General features: G+C 61.5%; 1 protein-coding gene across 3 annotated transcripts in view; it reads left to right on the top strand.

The window, feature by feature from the left end:
• Positions 1 to 23,271, top strand: part of SHANK3 (SH3 and multiple ankyrin repeat domains 3) — a 50,147-nt gene extending 26,876 nt beyond the window's left edge. Inside the window, exons 18-22 of one of the 3 annotated variants that reach the window (XM_060306254.2) lie at positions 2,076 to 2,099; positions 5,588 to 5,718; positions 6,362 to 6,446; positions 10,678 to 12,928; positions 21,005 to 23,271. In XM_060306254.2, the coding sequence (XP_060162237.1) occupies positions 2,076 to 2,099; positions 5,588 to 5,718; positions 6,362 to 6,446; positions 10,678 to 12,928; positions 21,005 to 21,596 (3,083 nt within the window). In that variant the 3' untranslated portion in view covers positions 21,597 to 23,271. The other 2 variants (XM_060306255.1, XM_030855449.3) reach the window with 2 other exon arrangements.
• Positions 23,272 to 23,968: the final 697 nt, after the last annotated feature.

Genomic DNA, 23,968 nt, shown 5'->3' with positions numbered 1-23,968 from the left:
CCATAGACGAAGAGAAGAACCTGAATTGCCAGAGAATGATGACTTAGAAAGGAACAGGGGTCAGACTGACAGCGGAGGTCTGATCAGCAGATGCTAGAAGACAGCGGAACGGTAACTTCAAAGTCTTGGGTCAGAATGCCTTTGCACCTGGAATTCTATGCCTAGTAACCTCGCTCATTCAAGAGTAAGGCAGAGAAGCTCCGGGCCCCGGGGTCACAAGGGTGCAAGGCTAGTCATGGGGAGCTGACCCACTGCACTGATTGAAGATCCAAACTGGTCAATAAACCAATACCAGTAGGCAGCTGGGTCTGGCTAGACCCCACACCAGGCTCTGGTGGGTGGTTCCTGGGAGTCTCTTGCCAGAGGCCGTCACGTGGCCACGTTCAGCTGCACGTTCAGAAAGAGGTGCTTGGGCAGCCTGAGGTCTGTCATCCAGGGACCCAGGGACTCTGCGCTGCAGAAACAGAAGATTTGCCTTCTGCTCTCTGGGCTGCTTCTGTGTGCAGAGACCAGTGGATGGAAGAAGAGCCTCCTTCCTCTCTGGCCTGGGTGTCCCCTCTGTTGCCTTGTGACAGGGTTGCTCCACAGACCCCTGTCTTCCAGAGGGAGGGGGCTCACTCTTGCGGCCCGAGGTCAGCATCCTTTTCACCAGCTTTTCCTGAGCAGAGTCTGGGGGAGGGTGAAGGGACAGCCTACCGCAGAGCCTCCATCCACACTGCTGAGTGAGCGGGTCACAGCTTTTGTTGAACTGGACCCAGGCCCTTCCCGTGGCTCTGTTCAGAGGAAACCCACAGGAAACCCACTCCTGCCCCTGGACGACAGCTGTCCTGGGAAGCCAGTCCGCCTGCCGGCCTTCTGTAGACACACGTGGTTTGACGAAGCCAGGCCAGCATCAGGGTTTTCCCAGGTGCCTAAGCGATCATCCCATGATCCAGTGCTTGTGCTTTTACGGGACAGAAGGAAGGCCCGTGGGTTCGTTGCCAGCATGAACATGTCAGTTTTATGTCACGATATCGAGGGCTGACAGGGCCCTTTAGTGTCTGTGGTCTATTGAGAAGATGACCTGAACACCTGGGAAGAAAGGAAAACGTGAGGCGACAGAAAAGCAGGTGGCAAGGATGGGGCTCACGCAAGGTGGCTCCCTGTGGCTTGGAGGGCCCTGCAGGGGGAAGAGGAAGGGAAGGTATATCCTGCCCCCTGGGGGGGCACTGGTGTCCCCAGAAAGGAAGGGCTGAGGTGGCTGGCAGAAACGGCATTAAGAGGAGGGGTTGGGTGGGGACTCTCCTGAGAGGGGGAGAGAGGGAGAAGGAGGGAGGGTGGGACCCCTCTAGTGCCCTTCAGCCCTGGGGCCCCTCACACTCAGCAGGTGCTCATTGCATAGCTCGAACCAAGGACGTGCTGGGGCTGCAGAGGTTGGTGGAGGCCCAGGCCAGAGGGGCCCTGATGGGTCCAAGCCCCTCCTGTCCATCCTCTTTCCACTAAGAAATCTGGAACTTCTGGGTTCCTTGTTCTTTCGAGATGAGAATGTCAGGGCAGGTGCCATGCCAGGGTGTGGTCCCTGACTGGCCTTGGTCTGGAAAACACGCTGACTTGCCTGTTGTTGGAAACACACTGCAGGAATGCTTGTGGGTGGCCACTGCACCATTGGTGGCCTCTGAAATGGGTTTTTATGGGGGTTTGCCTTTTTTCTGAACAAACGTTTGATTGAACCAAGTGTGACTTAGCTGTGTGTCCACACAGGTGTGTGCATATCTGTGTGTGTGTGGACGTACACAAGCACGTGTGAGTGTGTGTGCATGTGTGTGTGTGTGCGTGCGTGCGCATGCATGCGCACAAGCATTGTCCCTGCTTGTGGTTGTTCCCACCTTGAGTTTCACGTACTGACTTGGTATTTGGGTCGATTTGCCACCCGCGATCTGACCAGGGTATAGGCCAGGGGTGGTGGGGATCTGGGAGATCCTGGCTGTCGGGAGGGAAGGGATGGGCTAGGAGGCGGTGGGAGTGGGGAGTGGGGCCCGGGTGCCGAGGGACGAGTCCTGCCTCTCACCCCGTTTACTCTGTTTCTCGATTCCAAGCCTCCATTCGGAGAAGGAAAGGGGGTGAGTCACCTGCTGTGCTCGGGGCCCAGCTTTGCCTGACCCTTGGCTGCGGAAGTGCTTGTGTGTGAGGGGCTCCTGTTCGAGTCAGGGGGTCTGGGAGCCTGGGTTGCACCCTCCTGTTGGCCTTCTCCGTGGGGGGGCTGCTGGGGGCACAGTGGAAGGACCTGGGAAGGGTCAGATGGGCCTGGGATGGTGAGTGTGGCCACAATCCTCGGGGGCTCGAGTGAGCTGGGGGCAGCGGTGTGAGGGCCATGGGGGCTGCTGAGGCAGAGCTGGAAAGGCATCCCAGTGGAGGCCACAGCGCGTGCCACAGCCCGGAGCAGAGGGGGGAAGGGTCCAGAGGGCCCAGCTGTGGAGCTCGCTTGGGGAACAAGGTGACCAGGCTGGTGGGGGCGGGGGTGTCAGGTGCTCAGCCCCAGCCCGTGCCGCTTCTCTCTGCTTGTTTCCTGGGGCTCCTGTGCCTGGTGTGTGGGTCCCGCCTCTGTGCTGATCTGTTACGGGCTCAAGCCTAAGCTTGGCCCTTTAGGAGCGGGAATCTGGGCCCCAGAGCTGCTGACTTGACCACCCCGCCCCTCCCGTCAGACCTCCCACCCTGGATCCGTTGAAGCTCCTTCCTGGATGTCCTGGATGTCCAGCCTGGCTCCGTGAGGCACAGCAGCCAGGCGGGGACAGAGTCTGGGCCTGGGCGCTGAGGTCCAGGGTCTGGTGGGGTCTAGGGCCTGGCCTTTGCCAGCCGGCTGCACCTCACGTGGAGCCTGGAGCCTCTGTCTGCTGCACAGGAGTCCGTGCCAAGCAGGGGCCTGAGGTGGCTTTGTGGCCCCAGGCGTGTGTGTTCACTCGTTTGTCTTTGTGCCTGGTGCCCGCCCACCCCTCACTCCGGGATCCACTGGGCCTTCCCTGTGCCAGGGACACACTTGCCCATCTGTCTGAGCCCAGGTTCCCTGTGTGACCTGCGATCTCACCCTCTGAATTCTCCCGTCGCCCTTGCCCCGGTCCCAGGTGAAATGCTTTCCCTTTTCAGGGTCTTTTCAGGTATAAAACAGATGACTAGGTCTCCTCTGGGGACACTTTTCTTCACACCTTTGAGGCAGACACACAAGCTATTTCTGGAATGTTTTGGTTCTTTCCTCAGCTCATTAGCGGGGCTCCCAGGGTGCTCTGCTGTGGCCTGTGTGCTTCTTCCAGTCGTAGGGGAAGTGACGGCGATCCGTCGCCCCCGCAGGCCCCTCATCCCTGCTTGGGTCCTGGTTCAAACAGCTGCATCCCCAGCTGCGTCCCTGCCACATAGCGACCCTGACAGCCAGTGTAGTGCCCCAGACCTGGTTCCTAATGGGCTTCATTTCTTTTGTTAAGTATCTAAAGTCATTTATTTAAGAATATAGTTTTCTCATTTTGTTGGGGGTTGGTGTCAACCTCACCAGCTTGTAGTTTGCAGAATTCTTGATGCTTTTCCTTTTGAAAATGAGTCTCGTCTGGCCTCAGCACCATGGCCCCATGGCCAACAGTATTCGCTTTGCTAATAACTTCATGTGCACACTGCTCTGGGTCTCTGAGCTTGAGTGCTTCCGGACCTAGAGACGCAGCCCCTAAGTCCACAGCTCGGGTGAGCGTGCGCCCCGTGTGGCCCACGGAAATATCTTCTCTCCGCTCATGTCTTTATGTCTGTGGTTTCCGGATAATCTGGTTGTTAAGTCTGATCTCTTACTTATCGGATCTATGATCTGGGGCAACTTCTCTCTCTCAGAGCTTCAGATTCTTCTTGGGTAGAATGGGGGCAATAGTGATCCCTTCTGCCTGTGGTGGTTGCAGCATGAGAGGGGCCACATAAACCTCTTCTAACTCTGGAAATCCCCACGGACTTAGCAAATGGTGATCATGGTGATTTCAGCTTCCAAAGGGCAATTACTTACCTCATTACAGAAGCAAACAGGAAGGCCCCTCTAACAGCCCGCCCCTGTCTGCACCTGGTGGCGCTGGGAGCTGTGCACAGGCCAAGCGAGCTGGTCTGTAGATGGAGCGTGTTTTGCTGGTCACTCGTAGCATTTGTTGAACTCTCTTGTATTTGGGGACCAGGCTGGACGCGCCAGGCACAGCTGTAGCACTTCTGCCGTATGTGCTAATTCTCACAACAGACACTGAAGCAGGTACCTTTCTTAATGCCTGTTATCAGATCAGGAAATCAAGTCGCAAAGAGATTAGGTCAGAACAGTCAGTATACAGGATGGGTCTGGGTTGGGTCGGGTACTGTACATCTCGGAGGAGTTTATTTCCTTCCCCACAGCAATGACTGAGCAGTGCTGGGAGGAGGTGTCAGGGCTGACCACAGTTCTTCAAGGGGGGCACTTGGGGCATAAAAGGACTAAGTGTAACCAGATGCGTGGTCCTCTATGGTTGGCACAGCTCCTAAGAGTCTGGAAGGGCTCAGGGATTTCGAGGCTGAGTGATGGGTGGGCTGCGGTGGGGCTCCTGGATGAGAGGGGCAGTGTGGCGGCCAGGTGCACGTGGGAGCTGCCCCAGCCCCTGCTGTGTCCCGTGTGCTGGCCCTAAGCGGGCCCTCCCCAGTCATCCGTCCACAGCTGATAGGTTTCAGACACAAGTGTTTATTTAACAAAATCTCCAAGTCACTCGCTAATCAAAAGCACCACTTTCAGAAACATTACGTAGCTTTAAGAAAAACAAGCAAACAGTTTTTCTTTTCCAACAGATTTGAAGAGCGCCGCCCGAGGGCACCTGGTTCAGGCTCAGCCCTGGGCTTGTCCTTCCCGCTCCTGGCTTCTGGGGCTGCTTTCTAAGGGGCCGGTGGAAGCCCCCCAGCACTGCCCCTCCCAATGTCCTCTTCTCTGCACCCCCCACCCTTGGTGGGGCTGCCTTTCGGGGGTTGTAGGTTCTGTGGCCTCCTGATCTGCATGCAGCTATTTCTTAGGTCTCTAGCCTCGGGCAGTGAGCCCGCCCCGCCCCGCCCCCCATGCTTCTTGCTTTATACACATTCTCTGTGGGCAGCGACTGTGCATCAGGTCTGTTGTGGGGCTACAGCCTATCTTTTGGTGCAGTGGCAGTACAGGCAGGCGAGGAATGCCACGTGCTAAGGAGAAGAATGAAAGGGCAAAGGGAAATGGGGAAATTCAGGAGGTCTCTGGGCTGTAAACAGTCCCGCCCCCTGCCTGGTTCTCTCCCTAATGGTCAGCCAGGCTTTTCCTGGAGTGGGGTTCGCGGGGTCCCCTGGGGCCTCCCTGAGGACGGAGGGGCCAGGCTGGAGCAGGGTCTGGGTTCTGGTGTGTGAGGGGCTTGGATGGGATACAAGTTGTGGGGCCTCCTGTCTTGTTTCTGGATTGTGTGCCTTGGGGAGGGAGGGGCCGAGGTGGGCGGGGCCCCAGTGGCCTCTGTCAGCAGCCCCGGGAGGACCAGCCAGGATGCGTGAGTGGGGCTGCAGGGGGCTGTAGCGGGTTCAAGGTCCCTGTGGCTGAGACGGCACCTCCTTGGCTGTGCAGAGAAGCTGGACGAGATCCTGGCAGCTGCCACGGAGCCGGCGCTGAGGCCAGACATCGCGGATGCTGACTCAAGAGCTGCCACCGTCAAACAGCGGCCCACCAGTCGGAGGATCACCCCTGCCGAGATCAGCGTAAGCCAGCCTGGCAGCTGGGGGCGCTGGGGGATGGGTGGGGCACGGGGTCAGAGTGCCATGGCCCCTACTGGGTGTTTGTGCATTTTGGAGGGTGAGGGTCCATCATTTGGACTCCACTCTCCAGGGGTGGGGGTGAAGGACCCCATAGCGTCTCCCGAAGACACCTGGGGCCATCAGCCCTCAGAACAGCCACAGTCCAGCTCGTGCTGAGCTCTCACTCTTCTGGCGCCTCCCGCCTTAGGCAGGTTCTGTGCCACCTAGAGCAAGGACCCCAGCCGTGCTGAGGCCACAACATGGTGTCGCTGTCCCCCCCGCCCACTCCTCTCACTTGGCACCTTCTGGGCTGCTCCCGCAGCCTCACCTCGGCCATACCCAGGACCCCTGACTGCTCTGGCCCGTCTGCATCACCCCTGCCCAGTGCTGCCTATGCCTGTGGGCCCGCAGCCATGCCCCTGTTCCTTGGAGGCAGGGCCTGGGCCTGGCTTCTGGGTCAGACACCATGGGAATTAGCACTGTTGGAATTAGCACATGGGGTGTCTGATCTCAGGCTTGGGAGGAGGATGGGTGGGGCTGGATGGGCAGCTGGGGACCCCAGTGCTCTGGAACCTCCATATACCCCCACCCCCTCCAACTCTCACAGTCACTGTTTGAGCGCCAGGGCCTCCCAGGCCCAGAGAAGCTGCCAGGCTCCCTGCGGAAGGGGATTCCACGGACCAAATCTGTAGGTATGGCTGGGCTGGGAGCTGCACGGGGCTGGAGGACTGGGGCGGGGGCTGGAGTGCGTGCGGGGCTGGAGGACCCTGTCTCTCCCCACCTTTCGACTGAGGTTTCCGGTTTCTCTCTGAGTCCTGTCTCTCCCTGGCCCCAACCCAGGAATCTCATTTTTTGTGGACGTATATGGATGTGCGTGTGGGGTGTCAGCCCTTCCCCCAACCCAGCGATACTTTGCTGGAAGACGCCCTTGAGGCTTCTCGCCATCTGTCACCCCCTGCCAGTGGGCACCCCCGTCTGTACTCCCCACGGACACCAGCATCCCTGTCCCCGGGTCTTCCATATCCTGCCTGGCTGTGCCCCTCCAGCCCGAGTGCCTGTCGCGTCTCTGATGCTAAGCTGCCCCCCCCCGGCACCCCAGTTATTGCTCTGTATCTCTCCTCTCCTTCACAGCCAGTTTTCTCCGGAAGTCACCCATACTTGCTGTCTTCCACTCCCTGCCCGCCTCTCGGCCTTTTAGGGAATTGTCCGTACCTGAAACTGTTCTCACCAGGGTCACCAGTGGTTTCCAGGGCGTTCCTCCCAGTGGACACATTTGATTTTGCTGCTCCCTCCTCCATGGAATTTTCCTACCCAGGGCTTCTAAGACAACACTTAACTGGTTTTGCCCTCAGTTCTCAGGCTGGACCTGTTCAGTGCCCATCGTTCCCCTGCAAGATGTGGGTCTTTCTCAAGGTTATGTCCTTAGCGTCTTTGCCTTCTGCACCTGTCTCCTTGGGGCCTCATCACGTCTCACCCTTGGCCATCTCCTCTCTTGTTGACCCCAGACTGGGTCATCTAATAAGCCCCACCCACTGCTCCTCCCTTACCTGCCCACCTGTCCATCCATGCACCTGCAGTGTCCAGTTGTCTGTCCATCTGTGCACCCGCTGGCCTTTCCACTCGTGCGCCCATTTGTCCCTGTGCCCACCGCCCTGTGTTCTACACACACTGGTTCATTTAGTACTTATAGGAACCCTGCTGAGGTAACACCATCAGCACCTCTGGATTATAGATGAGAAAACCGCGGCAAAGAGGTAAAATGACTTGCCCGAGGTCACACAGCTGCCTTACCGGTCTTCTATTCACTCATCTGGCCAGTTTCTGCAAACCCAGTCCCTCATTCACCCCAGGACCCCAGCTGATTGATGCACACTCTAGGCTGATGCTGGGCAGGGTCTGGGGCTCAGTTGGAGGAGGTGACGTGTCTGCAGACAGCTCAGCTCAGCAGTTACATGGGGGGTGCAAAGCACATTTACTAGGGAGCACCAACCATGCTTGGGTGTCAAGAAAGGCCGGGCATGTGTGTGTGTGTTTGGGCTCAGACATGCCAGATACTTTGCTGAGTGGGGGTTTCTGAGAGATAATGGCATGAATTGCTGACAGTAGTGGTCCTTCAGAGACCGCTATGGGTCATTTCTGTAGGTAGGAGGGTGGGGGAGAGGACACATGAGACTGCAGCTGCTTTGGAGCCAAGAGGCACTCCCCCCTCACCTCCCTGGCCTAAGCCCTGGGCATCCTCTGTGGTTTCCTCCTTATTCTCTGCCTCCCCGGACAAATTAGGGATGGCCGGCTTCCTCACCGTCCTTGCAGCCTTACCTGGCCAGGCCTCAGTGTCTTGTGCCTCAGCGTCTGGAGACCACAGCTTTGGTCTCCTCTTGACCTCCTGCCCCAGCTTCACCCTCTAGTCCATCCCTCTGGCCACAGGGGGCTTTCTGCACAAGATACCACCTCACATCCCTAGAGTTGGTCCTCTGTGGGCTCTGCCTTGCCTTGGGGCCCTGAGGCCTAGCCCCAGCCCCCTCCTGCTTCATCTAAGGACCTTTGTCTCTGCCTCCCTCTGAGTGACATCTACCAGGACTGGCTGTTCTCCACCTGCCCTCATCTGCCTGGATGGCCTGTCCCTCAGCCCCACCCAGTCTCAGTACTGACCACCACAGGTCCGCATCTAAGGGCCTGTCCTTCAGGCTGTAAGCCTCAGTGGAGACTGCCAGCTGGTCCCTGCTCACCCTCCTGGACCCTCCTGTGCTCGGTCCATGGGTGGCTCATCTTTAATCCCCCTTGCCCTAGCCTGCCGCCTGTCACCCACTTGAACGCTGGCTGAGGTGTCAGACTCCGGGACTCCTACCCCTTGTCCTGGCTACGTGGCCCTGGGCACACATCTCAAGCCTTGAAACCTCAGGGTTGAGGTTCGCACAGAGGGCTGTACTCACAGACTGAGTACTGAGTAACTGCTCACGGTGATGGTAGATGCAGGTCCTGCACCTTGAGGCTGGTGCGCAGAAAGAGCTGGAGAAATGCTCACGGCTGTTGCTTGGCTTCCCGTTTTCATCACAAGGAAAGTGACTTGTCTTTACCCTGGGTCGGAACGTGGCATGCTGACCCTCCGGCGTGTTCCAGGTGCAGTAGCTTGTCCCACGTGGCTCCATCTCACGCACAAGCTTGTGGGTGTTGAGCTGCTGCGCAAGAAATGCAGCAGGGAGGAGACCCAGGCCGGACCTGGCACGGAATCTGTGTCCAGCAGTGGGGGTGGAAGCCTGGCCTAAAAATGATGATGGTGGTGATGATGATGATGATGGCGACGACCTCAGCCACCTTCCTGGGGGCGCTGCTGGGGGCTCAGCCCTGTGCTATGAGCTTTGAATGGCTTCACTCCGCGCTTCCGTGGGAGGGCGCAGGTCTCCAGAGATGAGGAAACTGAAGCGCCAAGAGGTTAAGAGGCATCAGACAAGAAGTGGCAGGGCTGGAGCTCAAGCCTTCTCTCACACGAAAGCTCCCGCATGTGCCACGCCCCTTGCTGAGCCCTTACGCAGGACACATGCGAACAGTGCCGGGTGGGAGGCCTGCTGAGCACTGTGGTGGCCAAAGGAGGAGGTGGTCAGGAACAGGCAGGCTGCATCGTCGTGAGTTCATAAAAATGGGACCAAGCCCAGAGTGAGGCCAGGTGTAGATTCCCAAAGACTTGTTCCAGAGACCTGTGTGTCAGCACTGAGGAGCCACCCCTCCACTGTCCTTGCATCGGGCTGCCTCACACCTGCAGCCTAACCGAACACACCTGCAGCACAGGTGTACGCATTGTGTACACGGGGACACTCGGGAGGCCCTGCCCTGTCCTAGCTGGGCGGCGGGACAGTGGGGGCTCTGAGCGCTCCAGCCCTGACCCCGCACAGGTCCTAATGACAAGCTGGGTGCGGCAGGAAGTAGGGTTCACTTTCAGTCCATGTTGTCCATGAGAGAACTGGGGCGTAGAGGGGCTCAGGGCCTGGCCTGGGGTCACACAGCCCATAAGGAGTGAAACTAAAATACGTGTCAGGTGCTCAGCCTGCCATTCCACTGCCGCCCGCCCTCCCTCCTGCCCAGCCTTTCTGAATTTCCGCCACTAGGGCTATGGCGGTGACCTCCTGGCAGCCTCCCCCAGTCCAGTGCCCGTCGGTCTCTGGGGTAGAGCCTTTCAGGACTTCTCTTTACAAAGCCTCCCTCACCTGGGCATCGGCTCTCTCCCCGGCCACAGCCCTGCTGCCCCCTTGTCCACAGCGCGTCACTCCCGCTTGGGAGAGTTCCCGCTCATTTCTGACCATCTCCCTTCTTCCCGCCTCTGGTTGCCACCAGGGCCTCCCAGTGACACCTGCTTGTTCCACTGCTGGTGGTTCTGAGATGAGGCCTTGCGCAGTCTTGTGTGCGAAGGCCTGTGCCAGCCACCTCCTGGCCCTTCTCTGCAGTTCTGTCCCCACGACTGGGGGTGGGGGTGGGGCTGCCCCTGCCCTCCTGCGGTGTTGACCTTGGGCTCTCTCCATGTACCCAACCTGAGGAGGCAGAATTTGGGTCTTCTGTCACAGCCTCCGCTGGGGGGCCCTCCTCTCCGCTATATCTGAACGGATACTTCTCCCCAGTCTCCGCAGGAGCCCTCCCAAGCCGGCGGGGACGAGCCCAGACTGGGGATCTTGCTTAGATCCCCTGCTCTGGGATCCCCGTGTCTACCCCTGATCTCATACTAGCGCCCACGCCCACCCTGACTCCGTCCTCTGGCTGGCGGCCAGCACCGCCCGCGGATTAAGAAGGCGCCTTGGCGTCCGGGACCTTGGCTGCCCTGGGGTGGGGGCGGGGCCGGCCTCTGCGGACGGGGAGGGCGGGCGCCTGGGTCGGGAGGGGCCTCCTCGAAGGCCCCTGGCTCCTGGGCCGGGCTCACCGGGGCCCCTCTGTCCGCAGGGGAAGATGAGAAGCTGGCGTCCTTGCTGGAGGGGCGCTTCCCGAGGAGCACGTCGATGCAGGATTCAGTGCGCGAGGGCCGAGGTATCCCGCCCCCGCCGCAGACCGCACCGCCGCCCCCGCCCGCACCCTACTACTTCGACTCCGGGCCGCCCCCCGCCTTCTCGCCGCCGCCTCCGCCGGGCCGCGCCTATGACACCGTGCGCTCCAGCTTCAAACCCGGTCTGGAGGCGCGCCTGGGCGCGGGCGCCCCGGGCCTGTATGATCCCGGCGCGGCCCTGGGGCCGCTGCCCTACCCGGAACGGCAGAAGCGCGCGCGGTCCATGATCATCCTTCAGGACTCGGCGCCCGAGGCAGGCGACGTCCCCCGGCCCCCGCCAGCGGCCACTCCGCCGGAGCGCCCGAAGCGTCGGCCGCGGCCGCCCGGCCCCGACAGCCCTTACGCCAACCTCGGCGCCTTCAGCGCCAGCCTCTTCGCGCCGTCCAAACCTCAGCGCCGCAAAAGCCCGCTGGTGAAGCAGCTGCAGGTGGAGGATGCGCAGGAGCGCGCGGCCCTGGCCGTGGGTAGCCCTGGCCCGGCGGGCGGCAGCTTCGCCCGGGAGCCCTCCCCGACACACCGCGGGCCTCGGCCGAGCGGCCTCGACTACAGCCCCGGAGACGGCCCCGGGCTCGCGTTCGGCGGCCCGGCCCCAGGCAAGGACCGGCGGCTGGAGGAGCGGCGGCGCTCCACCGTCTTCCTGTCTGTCGGAGCCGTCGAGAGCAGCCCTCCTAGCGCAGATATGCCCTCCCTGCAGCCCTCCCGCTCCATTGACGAGCGCCTGCTGGGGGCCGGCGCCACCACCGGCCGTGACCTCCTGCTGCCCTCCCCTGTCTCCGCTCTGAAGCCATTGGTCAGCAGCTCGAGCCTTGGGCCTTCGGGCTCCACCTTCATCCACCCGCTCACCGGCAAACCCCTGGACCCCAGCTCACCCCTGGCCCTTGCCCTGGCTGCCCGGGAGCGGGCTCTGGCCTCCCAGGCGCCCTCCCGCTCCCCCACACCTGTGCACAGCCCTGACACCGACCGCCCTGGGCCCTTGTTTGTGGATGTGCAGGCTCGTGACACTGAGCGAGGGCCCCTGGCCTCCCCAGCCTTCTCCCCGAGGAGCCCCGCCTGGGTTCCTGTGCCTGCTCGCAGGGAAGCCGAGAAAGCCCCCCGGGAGGAGCGGAAGTCACCGGAGGACAAGAAGTCCATGATCCTCAGCGTCCTGGACACATCCCTGCAGCGGCCAGCCGGCCTCATCGTCGTGCACGCCACCAGCAATGGGCAGGAGCCCAGTGGGCTGGGGGCCGGAGAGGAGCGCCCGGGCACCCCAGAGCTGGCCCCGGCCCCCACGCAGTCGGCCGTGGTGGCAGAGCCCCTGCCTAGCCCCCGGGCCCAGCCCCCCGGCAGTACCCCGACAGACCCCGGGCTGGGCCAGGGCAGCTCAGAGGAGGAGCCAGAGCTGGTATTCGCCGTGAACCTGCCGCCGGCCCAGCTGTCCTCCAGCGATGAGGAGACCAGAGAGGAGCTGGCCCGCATCGGACTCGTGCCGCCTCCTGAAGAGTTTGCCAATGGGGTCCTGCTGGCCACCCCACTCCCTGGCCCAGGTCCCTCGCCCGCCACGCTGCCAGGCCCGGCCTCAGGGAAGCCGAGCAGCGAGCCGCCCCCTGCCCCCGAGTCCGCAGCGGATTCGGGAGTGGAGGAGGCTGACACGCGCAGCTCCAGCGACCCCCACCTGGAGACCACGAGCACCATCTCCACAGTGTCCAGCATGTCCACCCTGAGCTCGGAGAGTGGGGAACTCACCGACACCCACACGTCCTTCGCCGACGGACATACTTTTCTACTCGAGAAGCCACCAGTGCCTCCCAAGCCCAAGCTCAAGTCCCCGCTGGGGAAGGGGCCGGTGACTTTCAGGGACCCGCTGCTGAAGCAGTCCTCCGACAGCGAGCTTATGGCCCAGCAGCATCATGCCGCCTCCGCCGGGCTGGCCTCCGCTGCCGGGCCTGCTCGCCCTCGCTACCTCTTCCAGAGAAGGTCCAAGCTGTGGGGGGACCCCGTGGAGAGCCGGGGGCTCCCCGGGCCCGAAGACGACAAGCCAACTGTGATCAGTGAGCTCAGCTCCCGCCTGCAACAGCTGAACAAAGACACCCGCTCCCTGGGGGAGGAGCCGGTTGGCGGCCTGGGCGGCCTGCTGGACCCCGCCAAGAAGTCGCCCATCGCGGCAGCTCGGTGAGCAGGGCGGTGTGGGGAGGGTCCTGTCCCCTGTCCATGCCCACCCCGTTCTTCCTCTTGTCCTTCCACGGTTCCCTCTGTTCCTCCTCCACAGCCCGTGCTGTCCCCTCCCTCACCTGTCCGTGGCACCCATCCCTGTGCTTCTCCCGTCCACATCTCTGTCCTTTATCTGGCCTTGCTTTACCTGTCTGAGACCGAAGGCTCTTTCAGCGATCTGAAATATCAGGGGTTCTGTTCTCTCTGTCCCTGTCGGTGCTGGCAGTGGGAGCTGGGCACCCACCGGAGACCCAGGCTGGCCATGAACGCCTTCACAGCCCTCCTGGAGGCTCCCTGCCGCGGGGTCCCTGCGCTCTCACTCTCACACCTGACGTAGCTGCCTCTGCTACCATCAAGGGTCGTTCTCTGGTCCACACTCAAGGTGCAGCTCTCCCCCACCCCCACCCCAGCTACTTGGCTTCTCTGTGGCCACATGACTGTCCCACGTGGCCAGTGCCATCGTTCCTCACTTCCTTTCGTAGCTGCCTTGCTTCCTTTTGAAACCTGGAGTACACTGGACCCTTTTCCTCTTAGGACCCACCACCAGTTTCCCGTTTTCTGCCCCGGAAACATTTCTGTTCTGTCTCTCAGCACCGCCTCAGAGTTTCTCAAGCACAGGTCCCTGTGCGTGATTTTCAAAGTGCATCGGGAAGCCATTCTTGGGCGGAAATCATGCCGTTTTTCTGTACCTCCGTCCACTCTCTCTTCTCCATATTTTACCCGTTCCTCTGTCCTCCCCGCCCACTTCCTACACAAGGTGGGGACTTAAAGAGGCCACATGGTGCCCTGGAAGTGGGGGGAGGGGCCGAGCAGGGGGCTGGGGTGCTGCTCTGGCTGGGGTGCTGTTCTGGCTGGGCAGAAGCTGCCAGAGCCTCTGGGCTCATCCCTTGGCCCTTTCCTTGAGGACCTCATTCCCAAGGCTCCGCCCCCAAGGGGTGCCTCCTCGGGCCTGTGGGCTCCAGGCTTGCTGGCGGGAGAGCTGGTTCCTGCCCACGAGTGGTCTGAGGCAGAGCTGGTCGCCCCCTGGCCAGCCCTCGTCTGCCTTCGCCTTCTGTGCCCCGTAGCCCTCCCCCACCTCTGGCTTTGTGGGTAGCACTTGGGTTGCCACCTCCTGAGTCCTTCTCGCCACCCTGAAGACCAGCCTAGTGAGTCTTTCCTGCCAGCCTTGGGAGGCAGGGTTCACAGAGCAGTGAGGCATCCAGGTCTTGCGCACAAGGGCTTGTCTCATCGACTTTCTTCCAGCTGAGGACTCGAAGGATAAGTGGGGGCTCGGGAGACGAGTGACGCCTCTCCCGCGTGGTTGGGCAGCGCTGCCCTCCGGCTCCCGTCACCCCAGGCTTGCGCCGGGGCCCTCCCCTTTTCATCTCTTCCAACCCCCAGTTGAATGTGAAAGCCCTCTTCCCAGCAGGGCGATGTTTAAAGTGCCCTTCGAGTGGGTGTCAGGGGTGTGGCCAGGAGTGTCCAGTTGCAGTGAGCAGCCCAGGTCCTAGGCTTCTGTGGAACAGAGGGCGGGGATCCCTGATACAGCCTGGATCAGTCCCCGTCTTCGCTCTCTGTTTCTCCCCCCTCCACCAGCCCTTCCTTTCCTCTGTGCCCCTTGGTCCTGATGAAAATTAAAGCCATTGACAGCGGGTAGCACAGTGCCCGGCACAGTGCAGGCCTCAATAAAACATTTGCTAAACGGACGAAAGAACAAAGCTAAACGCAAGTGCTGTCTTTTGTGACTTGAGGTCTAGGGAGGTGGCTTAGGACAAATGCCACAGAAGGACAGACACTTGGTTGAGGTTTGCTGGTTGTCGAGCCCCTTGGCCGAGCTCAGGAGAGCCCAGGTGTTGCCTTAGCTCTGCTGGCTCCTGTGGTGCAGCTGGGCCGTCACAGGGCAGGAGGAGGTGGTCTCTGGGCTGGACCTGCCGCCATGTCCCTCACGGTCGTCCTCAGCGTTTCCCCTTTGTCACGGCGAGGCGCTCTTGGCCAGTGGGTCTGGGTCATGCCAGAACCTGTGTTTGTTTCCTTTCTTGGAAGTGGTGTGGGGGAGGGGCAAGGCCAGCAGTTCCAACCTGTACATCCCATCTGTCCTGCAGGCCCACGGGAGAGTGAGCCTCTTTCCCTCAGGAGTTCCTGCAGAATCCCGGCCTCCGATTGGCTTCGTGTGGATCCCCTGCCTCCCCTGAAACGGTCACTGGGGTCAGGGAGGCATCGGGCTACTGTTGGCCAGGCCTGCCTCATATGCTATCCTGGGAGCCAGGGCATGGGGTCAGCCAGAGCTACTGGATGGGTGCTGAGTGAGGGGGGCGGGTGTCCAAAGGAACGTCAGGTGCTGTTCCCAAAGGTGCCAGGTGCCGGAGAGCCTGAAACAAGAGGCTCCCTGTGCCACGGCATTCACCAGCTCTGGCACCTGGCTTTGTTCCCTGACATCGGCCTGGGGTCAGGGGGCCCTGGATCCCCACCTCAGCAGCTTGCATCTGAGTTTGTATTCTTGGACAAACCACTTAACCTCAGTGAACTTCAGTCCCACCCCTGTGAAATGGTGAGGGTGACCAGGCCCTCAGGCGGGCCGGTAGGAGGACTCTTAGGGTCCTTACGGGAAAATGAGCGCTCTGCACTGGAAAAGGCCAAGTCGCGTTACCTCCTCTTCAGAGCAGTTCTGTTCCATGGATAATAACAGAATCTCCATTTTCCAGACGATAAAATTGAGCTTCTGAGGAGATCCATTCCAGCCAGCAGATGGTGGCATCTGGCCTCAAGCCCCACTCTCTGTCCACTGGAGTATGGGGCCTCTGTCATTCAGCCGCTTCTAGTGACAGACACTGTGTTTCTGTGCCGCAGTTCCCCTCACACAGAAGTGCGTGTGTTCGTTCTGTAGACCGAACCTTTGTCTGTCGGTCAGGTGTGTAACAGACAGCACGTGGGTTCTGAAACCGCCTGCAGTTGAGCCCAGCCAGTGCCGCTCGAGAGGCCCAGCAGCTACCCGTCTGCCCTGCGCTTCCACTCCCACTTCCCTCTACATTTCCTTCTGCTGCTGTTCACACTTCCTTCCTTCCTTCCGTCCTCTTACGTGCCCCTTCTTGCCCTCGGACCTGGGTGGAACCATGGCCCCCGGGGCGGGCCCCACTGCCTGTCCTGGACCCTTTACTTCTGGCCCCTGGCAGGTGGCTGAGCGGAGATGCTGTGGCCACGTCCAGTCAGCCCCGCACGTGGCCGGCAGTGGCTGTGGTGCCCATCGGCGCTGCTGGGCAGCTCTTGTTTTGCCGCCAGCGGTGGCTAGAGTCTGACACTCATTTCTCACACAGCGATAAAAGTGCTAGTGATACTGTCTTTCAGAGACATGTCCAAAGTGCGGGAAGTTCTGATGTCCCAGCGGGGCTGCTTCCTTCCCAGGATGGGTCCTAGCTGAAGCCCTAGGGCAGTTGCCACGGCCACCCAGTAGGTCACACCCCTGTGCCTTGTCCACTGGCCCCCATGTGTTCCCTCGCAGGCCTGCCCCTCTCCTCACCCGACAGACACCACAAGAGAGGAAGCGCCTGCTCTGCCCACCTTCCTCGCTGGCAGCTCAGTCTAGGCTCCGGCGTCCTTCCCCCCGCAAGACACTCTGCGGCCCGAGGTCTAGGAAGACCTCAGAAGGGGAAGGGGACGTTACCCCTTATGTCATGGACTTGAAGCACCTTGTGGAAATGGCACTGGGGCATCCGGAAGGCCCATGGCCTTTGGCTTTTTGGAACTTTGATCCCGGACCATCCACCTCTTTATGCTTCTGGCTTTGGGTCTAGCCTGATAGGCAGAACATTTGTCTGCTCAGAGCCCCACATCTGCTCTGAACTCCCTTTGTCTTCCAGACCCCGCGGGTGGTCTGAGGGGCACATGTCTCTGAGCCCCACAGCAATACTCAGTTTTGCTGTGGCCCTCAGTTTGACACCTGTCTGACCGTCACATCTGATGTTACAGAAAAAAGTTCACGGCGAAATAGCTTTGGAAACCCAAAGTTGATGAGGTTTCTTTCCTGCAGTACTTCTCAGAACTTTTGATGTGCTGTGTGCTGTGGTCTCGGACAGCTTCTTTAGTAGATCACTAATTAGCATCCCACAGAAGACGCACGTTTCTGCGATGGTGGAGAAACCCCGCCCTGGGGACCTACTGTGAGCTCTGTCCTGCTAGCCCATCTGACAGGGATCTGGATAAAGCCATACATGACTGCAGGTGCCTCAGGGCTTATTCTTTTGAAACTGGACCTGTTGTTTGCCGGCCAGTGCAGGGCACAGGGGCCAGGATGTGCTCTGTCCTTGCGGAGGTCCTCACAGGTTGGGGGCCTGTGAGGTGTGTTTTTGCAGGAGATGTGATCGGGGCTTCAGGAGGTCACGGAACTCTGCTAGGGGAGCGGGAAGGGGTCACAGAGGAGGGGTCGTAGGGGCATCTGGGTGCATCAAGGTTGGAGCCACGACCTAGTGTGGGCGGTGAGAAGTTAGGGCTGGAGTGAGACACAGAGAGCAGAGAGAGTGCAGTGGGACGCTCACAAGCCCGTGTGTAGTTTGTGCTTCTGCTGAGGAGTATTTCCGTGAATGAGGCTCTTAAATTTCAAAGGCCACAGGCCTAGACCTGCCCTGCGTGAGTGCGGTGGCAGAAGGCTCCAGGCAGGGACCAGGGCCGGAGTGGGCTTTTCCTTGCCTGTTGGCACCAATGGGTTGACAGGCAGTCGAGCCTGAGAGTGACGTGTCACGTTGTTTTATAACGTTTTTTCCAGTGCATATTGTGTTCCTGGCTTTGAGCTAGGCACCAAGCGTCAAGGATAGCAATTAGGAAGTGAGAGGAAAGGTCCCGAGTGAGAGCGCGGAAGGTCTGGGTCCGAGGCGGCTGCGGGCGAGGAGGGCCAGGGTTAATGCTGGGAGTTGGTGGCGCATCGGCCATGGCGGGGAGGATGGAGCGGCTGATGGTGGCTCGCAGGCCTCTGGTGTGGGCAGGACTGGGGCGAGGGAGAGCGTGTTTGGAGACCCCAGGAGAGGTCTGGGGAGAGTCGTTGGCTTCACATGTGGCCTTCTTGGCCACATCGGTCACAGGAAAGGGTGGGAGTGGGTGACACGGCCTGGGAGAAAGTGCGAACTGAGAGGGGAGCCCATCTAGGAAGGAAGGGGTAGAGGAGAGGGTGCCGGGCGCGGGGTGGTGGGGCAGGAGCAGCCCTCACTGGTCAAGGAGTCGCGAGGAAGCAGGCAGTGCAAGGCTCAGACACTGGTGGCGAAGTTGCTGGGGAGTGTGGAGCCTGGCTGAGGCGTCTGGGCGAAGACCGGAAGGCGTCCAGGGGTGCTGTGCCCAGTGAGGCGCCACGTGTTAGAGAGTGGGTGGCCCAGAAGCCCTCTGGGGGGCTGGCAGCGGTTGTGATGTGGCCAGCCGTGGTCAGAGGCTGGCTGGGGAGGCCGCCAGACAGCTCAGAGTGGCGATGGACAGCAATGGCTCTGCAGAGGTGGTGTGGAAACATGTGGACCTTGACCATGGACACTCCCGGGTGCCTGGCCTGGGACAGTGTGGGAAGTGCCCTGTTCCCCAAGAGGAAGGGGAGAAGCAGCGGGCATCTGGGCCGTGGGCATCCCCGGCCCCTCCCTGCTATGCCCTGGGGCCTTAGGAGTGTGACCCGCCCTCTCCCCTGCACTCCGCTGGGTCAGTCCCTCACTCATGGTACCTCCTGGCACCAGCCCTAGCCTCTGGCAGGTGCCCACCTCCCCACACCCAGTATCTCCCCTCGGCAGGGTCTCCCTGGTGCTTCTGAGCCAGTCTGCCCTCATCCTAGGCCTCCAGCTCACCCCCTGCCAGGGCTCCAGACCGTGCTCCAGGGGACTCTGGGGGTGGGCCACGCAGAACTGCATCCCGAGACGCAGGTCCCCGTGCCAGGGTGGGATGCTTGAGGCCCCGGGGTGCGGGAGGGCCCAATCCCCCAGCACTGCCCCCTCGCCCTCTCCCTAGCAACCACGACCACTTGGGCACCTACCACGTCCTTGGCACCCTCCCCCACCCTCCACTGCCGCCCCACTTCGCTCCGGAACCCAGGCGGTACCGTGGAGGTCAGACGTGGGAGAGGGGAGGGTCTCTTCTGGTGATCGGTGCCTGTTCCTTGAGCCCATCACCCCAGGCGTCCTTTGAGTCCCTCTCTGCTGGGTGGGGGAAGCATGGTCTGGCCTCTTCAAGAGGCTCTGCTCTGGGTCTGAGCAGGTGGGCGAGGCAGCAGGGACAGAGGCTGAGGAGAGGGAGCCAGTGGAAGGCAGTGGAAACCAGGCTGAGTGGGAGGGACAGAGTTGGGTCTCCAGCGGGAGGCTCACCTTGCACGGCTGAGACAGGAAGAGACCAAACCTGCTTTCAGGGGAGGAGGGATGCTCAGGGTGCCCGTGCAGTGTGGGACAGGTGCCAGTCAGGGTAGCACAGAGGTGGGTGGGGGAACCCAGGGGAGGGGTCCTTAGCCCAGTGTGGGCAAGGGCAGGGAGAGGGAGGTGCGATGGCAGCTGGAGAGAGGCCCTTCAGGCAGCAGCAACACAAGGGGACACGAAGCATCCCCAAGTGCCAGGGGTCTGCTGAGCAGCTGCCACACAGGGCTCTTAGTAAAGCCTGTGGATGAACACCACTGTGGTCTGCACTTCACAGACCAGAGAACAGCTCACAGGCAAGCCAGGAGCCCACCCAGCTCTGCCCACGTCGTGCCTGCACTTTCCTTCCTCCAGCAGCTCCAGATGTGTTCCCTCCCATCTCACCTGGGCCCACTGCACCTGAATCCCTCCCTTACTGGGTATCTGGCCAGGGGGCCCCTGCACCTGGCTGCCCTCCCTGTGGTCGTGACTGGGGGCCATGTGCCTGCTTTGAGGGCCTGGGCCGCTAACACTCTCTCTCATTGCTCTCTCCCGCCCATCTGCATGTGGCTGCTCTGTCTAGCTGCGCGGTGGTCCCGAGCGCCGGCTGTGTAAGTGAGCATGCCCATCCCATGCCTCTCGCTGTCTGCGCTGCACCTGCCCGCCTGGATCTCTGCTCTGCGTGGCTTCATGGGGCTTTGGTGCCACTGACGGCCCCATGAGGCTTCCCGTGGCCACAGTAGGGGATAGGGAAAGAAACGGGGTGGAGGTGGCATGGGATCTAGGAGTGGGTTTTCTCTGGAGGCGTTCCCCCAGCCAGGCCTCCCACCATGGCCATGCTGGGGGGCGTGGCGGGGCTGAAGACCTGGGGTCCTGTCAGGTGATGCTGGGAAGTGAAGACCCATCTGTGTGTGTGTGTGTGTGTGTGTGTGTGTGTGTGCGCGTGCACATGTGCTGCTGTCACTGTCGTGAGCAGGCCGCTGCCACTCCTGCCACTGCTGCTGCATGTATGTAACACACGTGGGTGCTACCGCTGCTGCTGTGCGCTGTCCTGTGCGGGGAGGCCGAGTGTCATGGGTGTGTTGCTGCCTCACGCCTGCCCTGCACGTGCCGCCGCTCTGTGTGGGTGTGAACGCCGCCTCGTGTCTGTCTCAGACCTCATGGACTTGTTCCGTCTTGTGCTGCCACCAGCCTGTACCACGACTCAGCCAGCCGTGCGGCCAGCCCAGGTCTTTCTGGGTCCCCTCATGATGACAGAGGGGGAAGTGGTGTGTGGGAGAAGTGGTGAGGGGTCTTGCCGGAGTCTTACTCTCCAGGGTGTGGGTGGACGGGGCACTGTCCAGAGCTGGTGTCCCGGGCTGTCAGAAATGCGGTGGGAAGCCCTTTGCCCCAGCGGCTGTCTTTCCCCTGGCAGCCTGCCCTTGGAGCCCGCAAAGAGTGGAGGGGGCCAGGGGTTTTACTCCTCGTGGGCCGCTCAGTCTAGGGCCCCGCCTCCCCCAGCAGGGCACTGGCTCTGAGTCTGAGGACCGGGCCAGAGTAACCACAGGACCCTACCCTCCTTTCTTCCTCTGGCCCTGAGGCTACCCACCGAGTCCCAGGCCACCCCCTCCCGCCCCCACCCTCCCACAGTCCTCCTGGCCGCTGGCCCCCGCCCCTCCGCCCACCCCCACCTGGCCTAGTGCCCCTCACCTGGCCTTGACCCCCTCTCCCTCCGCAGGCTCTTCAGCAGCCTCGGTGAGCTGAGCTCCATCTCAGCGCAGCGCAGCCCTGGGGGCCCGGGCGGCGGGGCCTCCTACCCGGTGCGGCCCGGCGGCCGCTACCCAGTGGCGCGGCGCGCCCCGAGCCCAGTGAAGCCCGCGTCGCTGGAGCGGGTGGAGGGGCTGGGGGCGGGCGCGGGGGGCGCGGGGCGGCCCTTCGGCCTCACGCCCCCCACCATCCTCAAGTCGTCCAGCCTCTCCATCCCGCACGAGCCGAAGGAGGTGCGCTTCGTGGTGCGCAGTGTGAGCGCGCGCAGCCGCTCGCCCTCGCCTTCGCCGCTGCCCTCGCCAGCGCCTGGCCCCAGCCCCGGGGCCCCCAGCCCGCGCCGGCCCTTCCAGCAAAAGCCCCTGCAACTCTGGAGCAAGTTCGACGTGGGCGACTGGCTGGAGAGCATCCACTTGGGCGAGCACCGCGACCGCTTCGAGGACCACGAGATCGAGGGCGCGCACCTGCCGGCGCTCACCAAGGACGACTTCGTGGAGCTGGGCGTCACGCGCGTGGGCCACCGCATGAACATCGAGCGCGCGCTCAGGCAGCTGGACGGCAGCTGACGCCCCCCCGCCCCCCACGCCCGCGCCCTGCCGGCAGGGTCCCCCACCTCCGCCCCCGGGCCGCGGGCTCGGCCCGCCCCCTAACCCCCACCCCAACGGCGCCCGGGCCAGGAATGTTGCATGAATCGTCCTGTTTGCTGTTGCTCGGAGACTTGCCCTGTACATTGCTTAGTGCCCTCCCAGGCCGTCGAGCCCCACCCAGCACACGGTCAGGAAGGGCGCGGGCCGTGGGGCGGGGGTGGGGGTGGGGGCTGGAGCGGGAGGGGGTTGGGGACGGGGGTGCTCCGGCCTGACCATCTCCCGCTCAGCTCCTGGTGGCTACTTTCGCAGAGGGGGGAACCTAGTCCAGCATGCAAGGTCAAGACACACCTTGGTGACTCGGGGGGAGGGGGGAGACATTGGGGTTCTCGGTTGGGGGCCAAGGAGCCCCCCTGTTTTGCATATTTTAATCCACTCTATATTTGGAACGAGAAAAGGAACAAATATCTCTGTCCTCAATAGCTTCCCTTCCCCTCCCCTCCAGCCCCCCACTGGTTCCGCTGCGGCTGCCCAGTCTTCCATCTCTGGCCCCTCAACTGCCACTGCCACCCCACATGGGGCGGGGGATGCTCCAGCTGGTCTGGGGTTGGCCAGGGTCCTAGTAACCCGCCCTGGGGCCCCGGCTGGGCCCTCTCCCCTCGCTGAGCTATAGTGTGCCCCACCGACCCTTCAGGTGCTGCGTGGAGGAGGGGCGGCAGGCAGCGAGTCCTGCTGGGCACTAGCAAGGTCAGATGGCCTGGGAGACCGTGGCCCTGGACCAGGGGTGGGGTGGGAGGGCAGGGCCCTGGCACCCGCCCCCAGCTATCTCTCTCACAGGGTCCCTCCCCAGTAGGGGTCTGGCCTCCTCCCCACGCTGCTGGGCGACTACAGCAAAGAAGCCTCCCCGCCTCAGACCTGAAGTCTCCAGTTCCGCCCTGCGTGTGTGCGCACATGTGCGAGTGTGTGAATCTCGGGGTGCGACTGAGTGCATCGGAGCCCCGCGTGTGCCTGACTGGAGAGCGGTCCCTAGGGGCCACTCTGGACTAGTGTAGGGGCTTCGGAAGCGTGCACAGGGTGCGTGCATGGGTGTGTGCCTGTGAAAGCACCCCGTCTCCACTTCCAAAGAAAGTCAGAGGTCGTCTTGCACACTGGGACCTGCTGTTTGCCCAGCCTGTCCCTCCAGAGCCTCGCCGAGCCTGCGTGGGCCTTCTTGGCGAAGGCATGCTGCTTGGGAGAGGCCCCCAGGGGCCCCTGGAGGCAGTGCTCTCCCCCCCCCCCCCGCCCCGTCGGGCTTCATAGGGGCAGCCCTAGAGCCAGGCCACTGCGAGCCCTGGGGAGAGGCAAAGGCCCCGGCGGGCACCCCAGCCCCCCTTACTGTGACTACTCACACTCAGCAATGACCTGTGGGGCGGGGGGCCCGGGACGTTTTTAAACCTAGGCTGTGGAGTCTGGACTAAGCTCCATCCACGTCACTCACAAGTTTCTGTTTATATTTCTAGCTTTTTTTAATAAAAATTAAAAAACCCAGAAAACAGAAGTTTTCACAGCCCAGGGACCTGGCACGCCGGTCTGTGCCCACCTGCCCCGCCCCCAGCCCGCTGGCCCCATTCCCTGGGCGGATTCACACCCAGTAACCCTTTCACCGAGAGACCAGGTCACACACACAGCAGCAGTCACTGTAACAGACTGCCACATACACACTCGTCTCACACTCACCTGTGGGTTTTTGGTTCCGTTCAATTTGGGTTTTTAACTTTACAGGGTCAGTTCTGCTTCACCCCTCCTTTTGTATGGAGTTCCAGCTGGGGGATTTCACCCCCTGCTCCAGTCCTGAGGCCTCCTGACCCTGACGTTGTGATACACCCCACAGAGATCTATGTTTCTTATATTATTATTATTGATAATAATTATTATAATATTATTATGTAATAAATTTATAAGAAATGAAACCATCTCTCTGTTGCCTGCTTGAGAGGAGATGTTGGGAGCACAAACTCTGCTGTCCCTTGGACAGCTCACACAGACCTCCCCGGCCTCAAGTAAGCATTCAGCCACGCGCCGCGATCACCTGCAGATCCCCGTCTCTGACCCAGTCTCTCTGCTGAGCTCCACGCCCACGTGCCCGGCTTCTCCGTGCCTCTCTCTCTCTCTCCAAGTCCTGCTGGACCTGAGCCCATGCTTCCTGAGCTGGAAGCTTCGCCCTCTGCTCACCAGCTCAGTGAATGACACCTTCTGAGCTATAAGTCCGGTTGTCCTCCGTGGCCTCTGTCCACTTTTCCCCCTGGTATCCGGTTGTCCCTAAATTCTGCTGCTCCTGTCTTTGAACCCTCTTCTGTCTACCCGTGCTTTCCAGC

The sequence above is a fragment of the Globicephala melas genome, chromosome 10 (genome assembly GCF_963455315.2).
Source record: "Globicephala melas chromosome 10, mGloMel1.2, whole genome shotgun sequence".
In the NCBI taxonomy this organism is placed as follows: domain Eukaryota; kingdom Metazoa; phylum Chordata; class Mammalia; order Artiodactyla; family Delphinidae; genus Globicephala; species Globicephala melas.
Note: the sequence above shows the minus strand (reverse complement) of the source record. Positions and strands in the feature narration are given on the sequence as shown.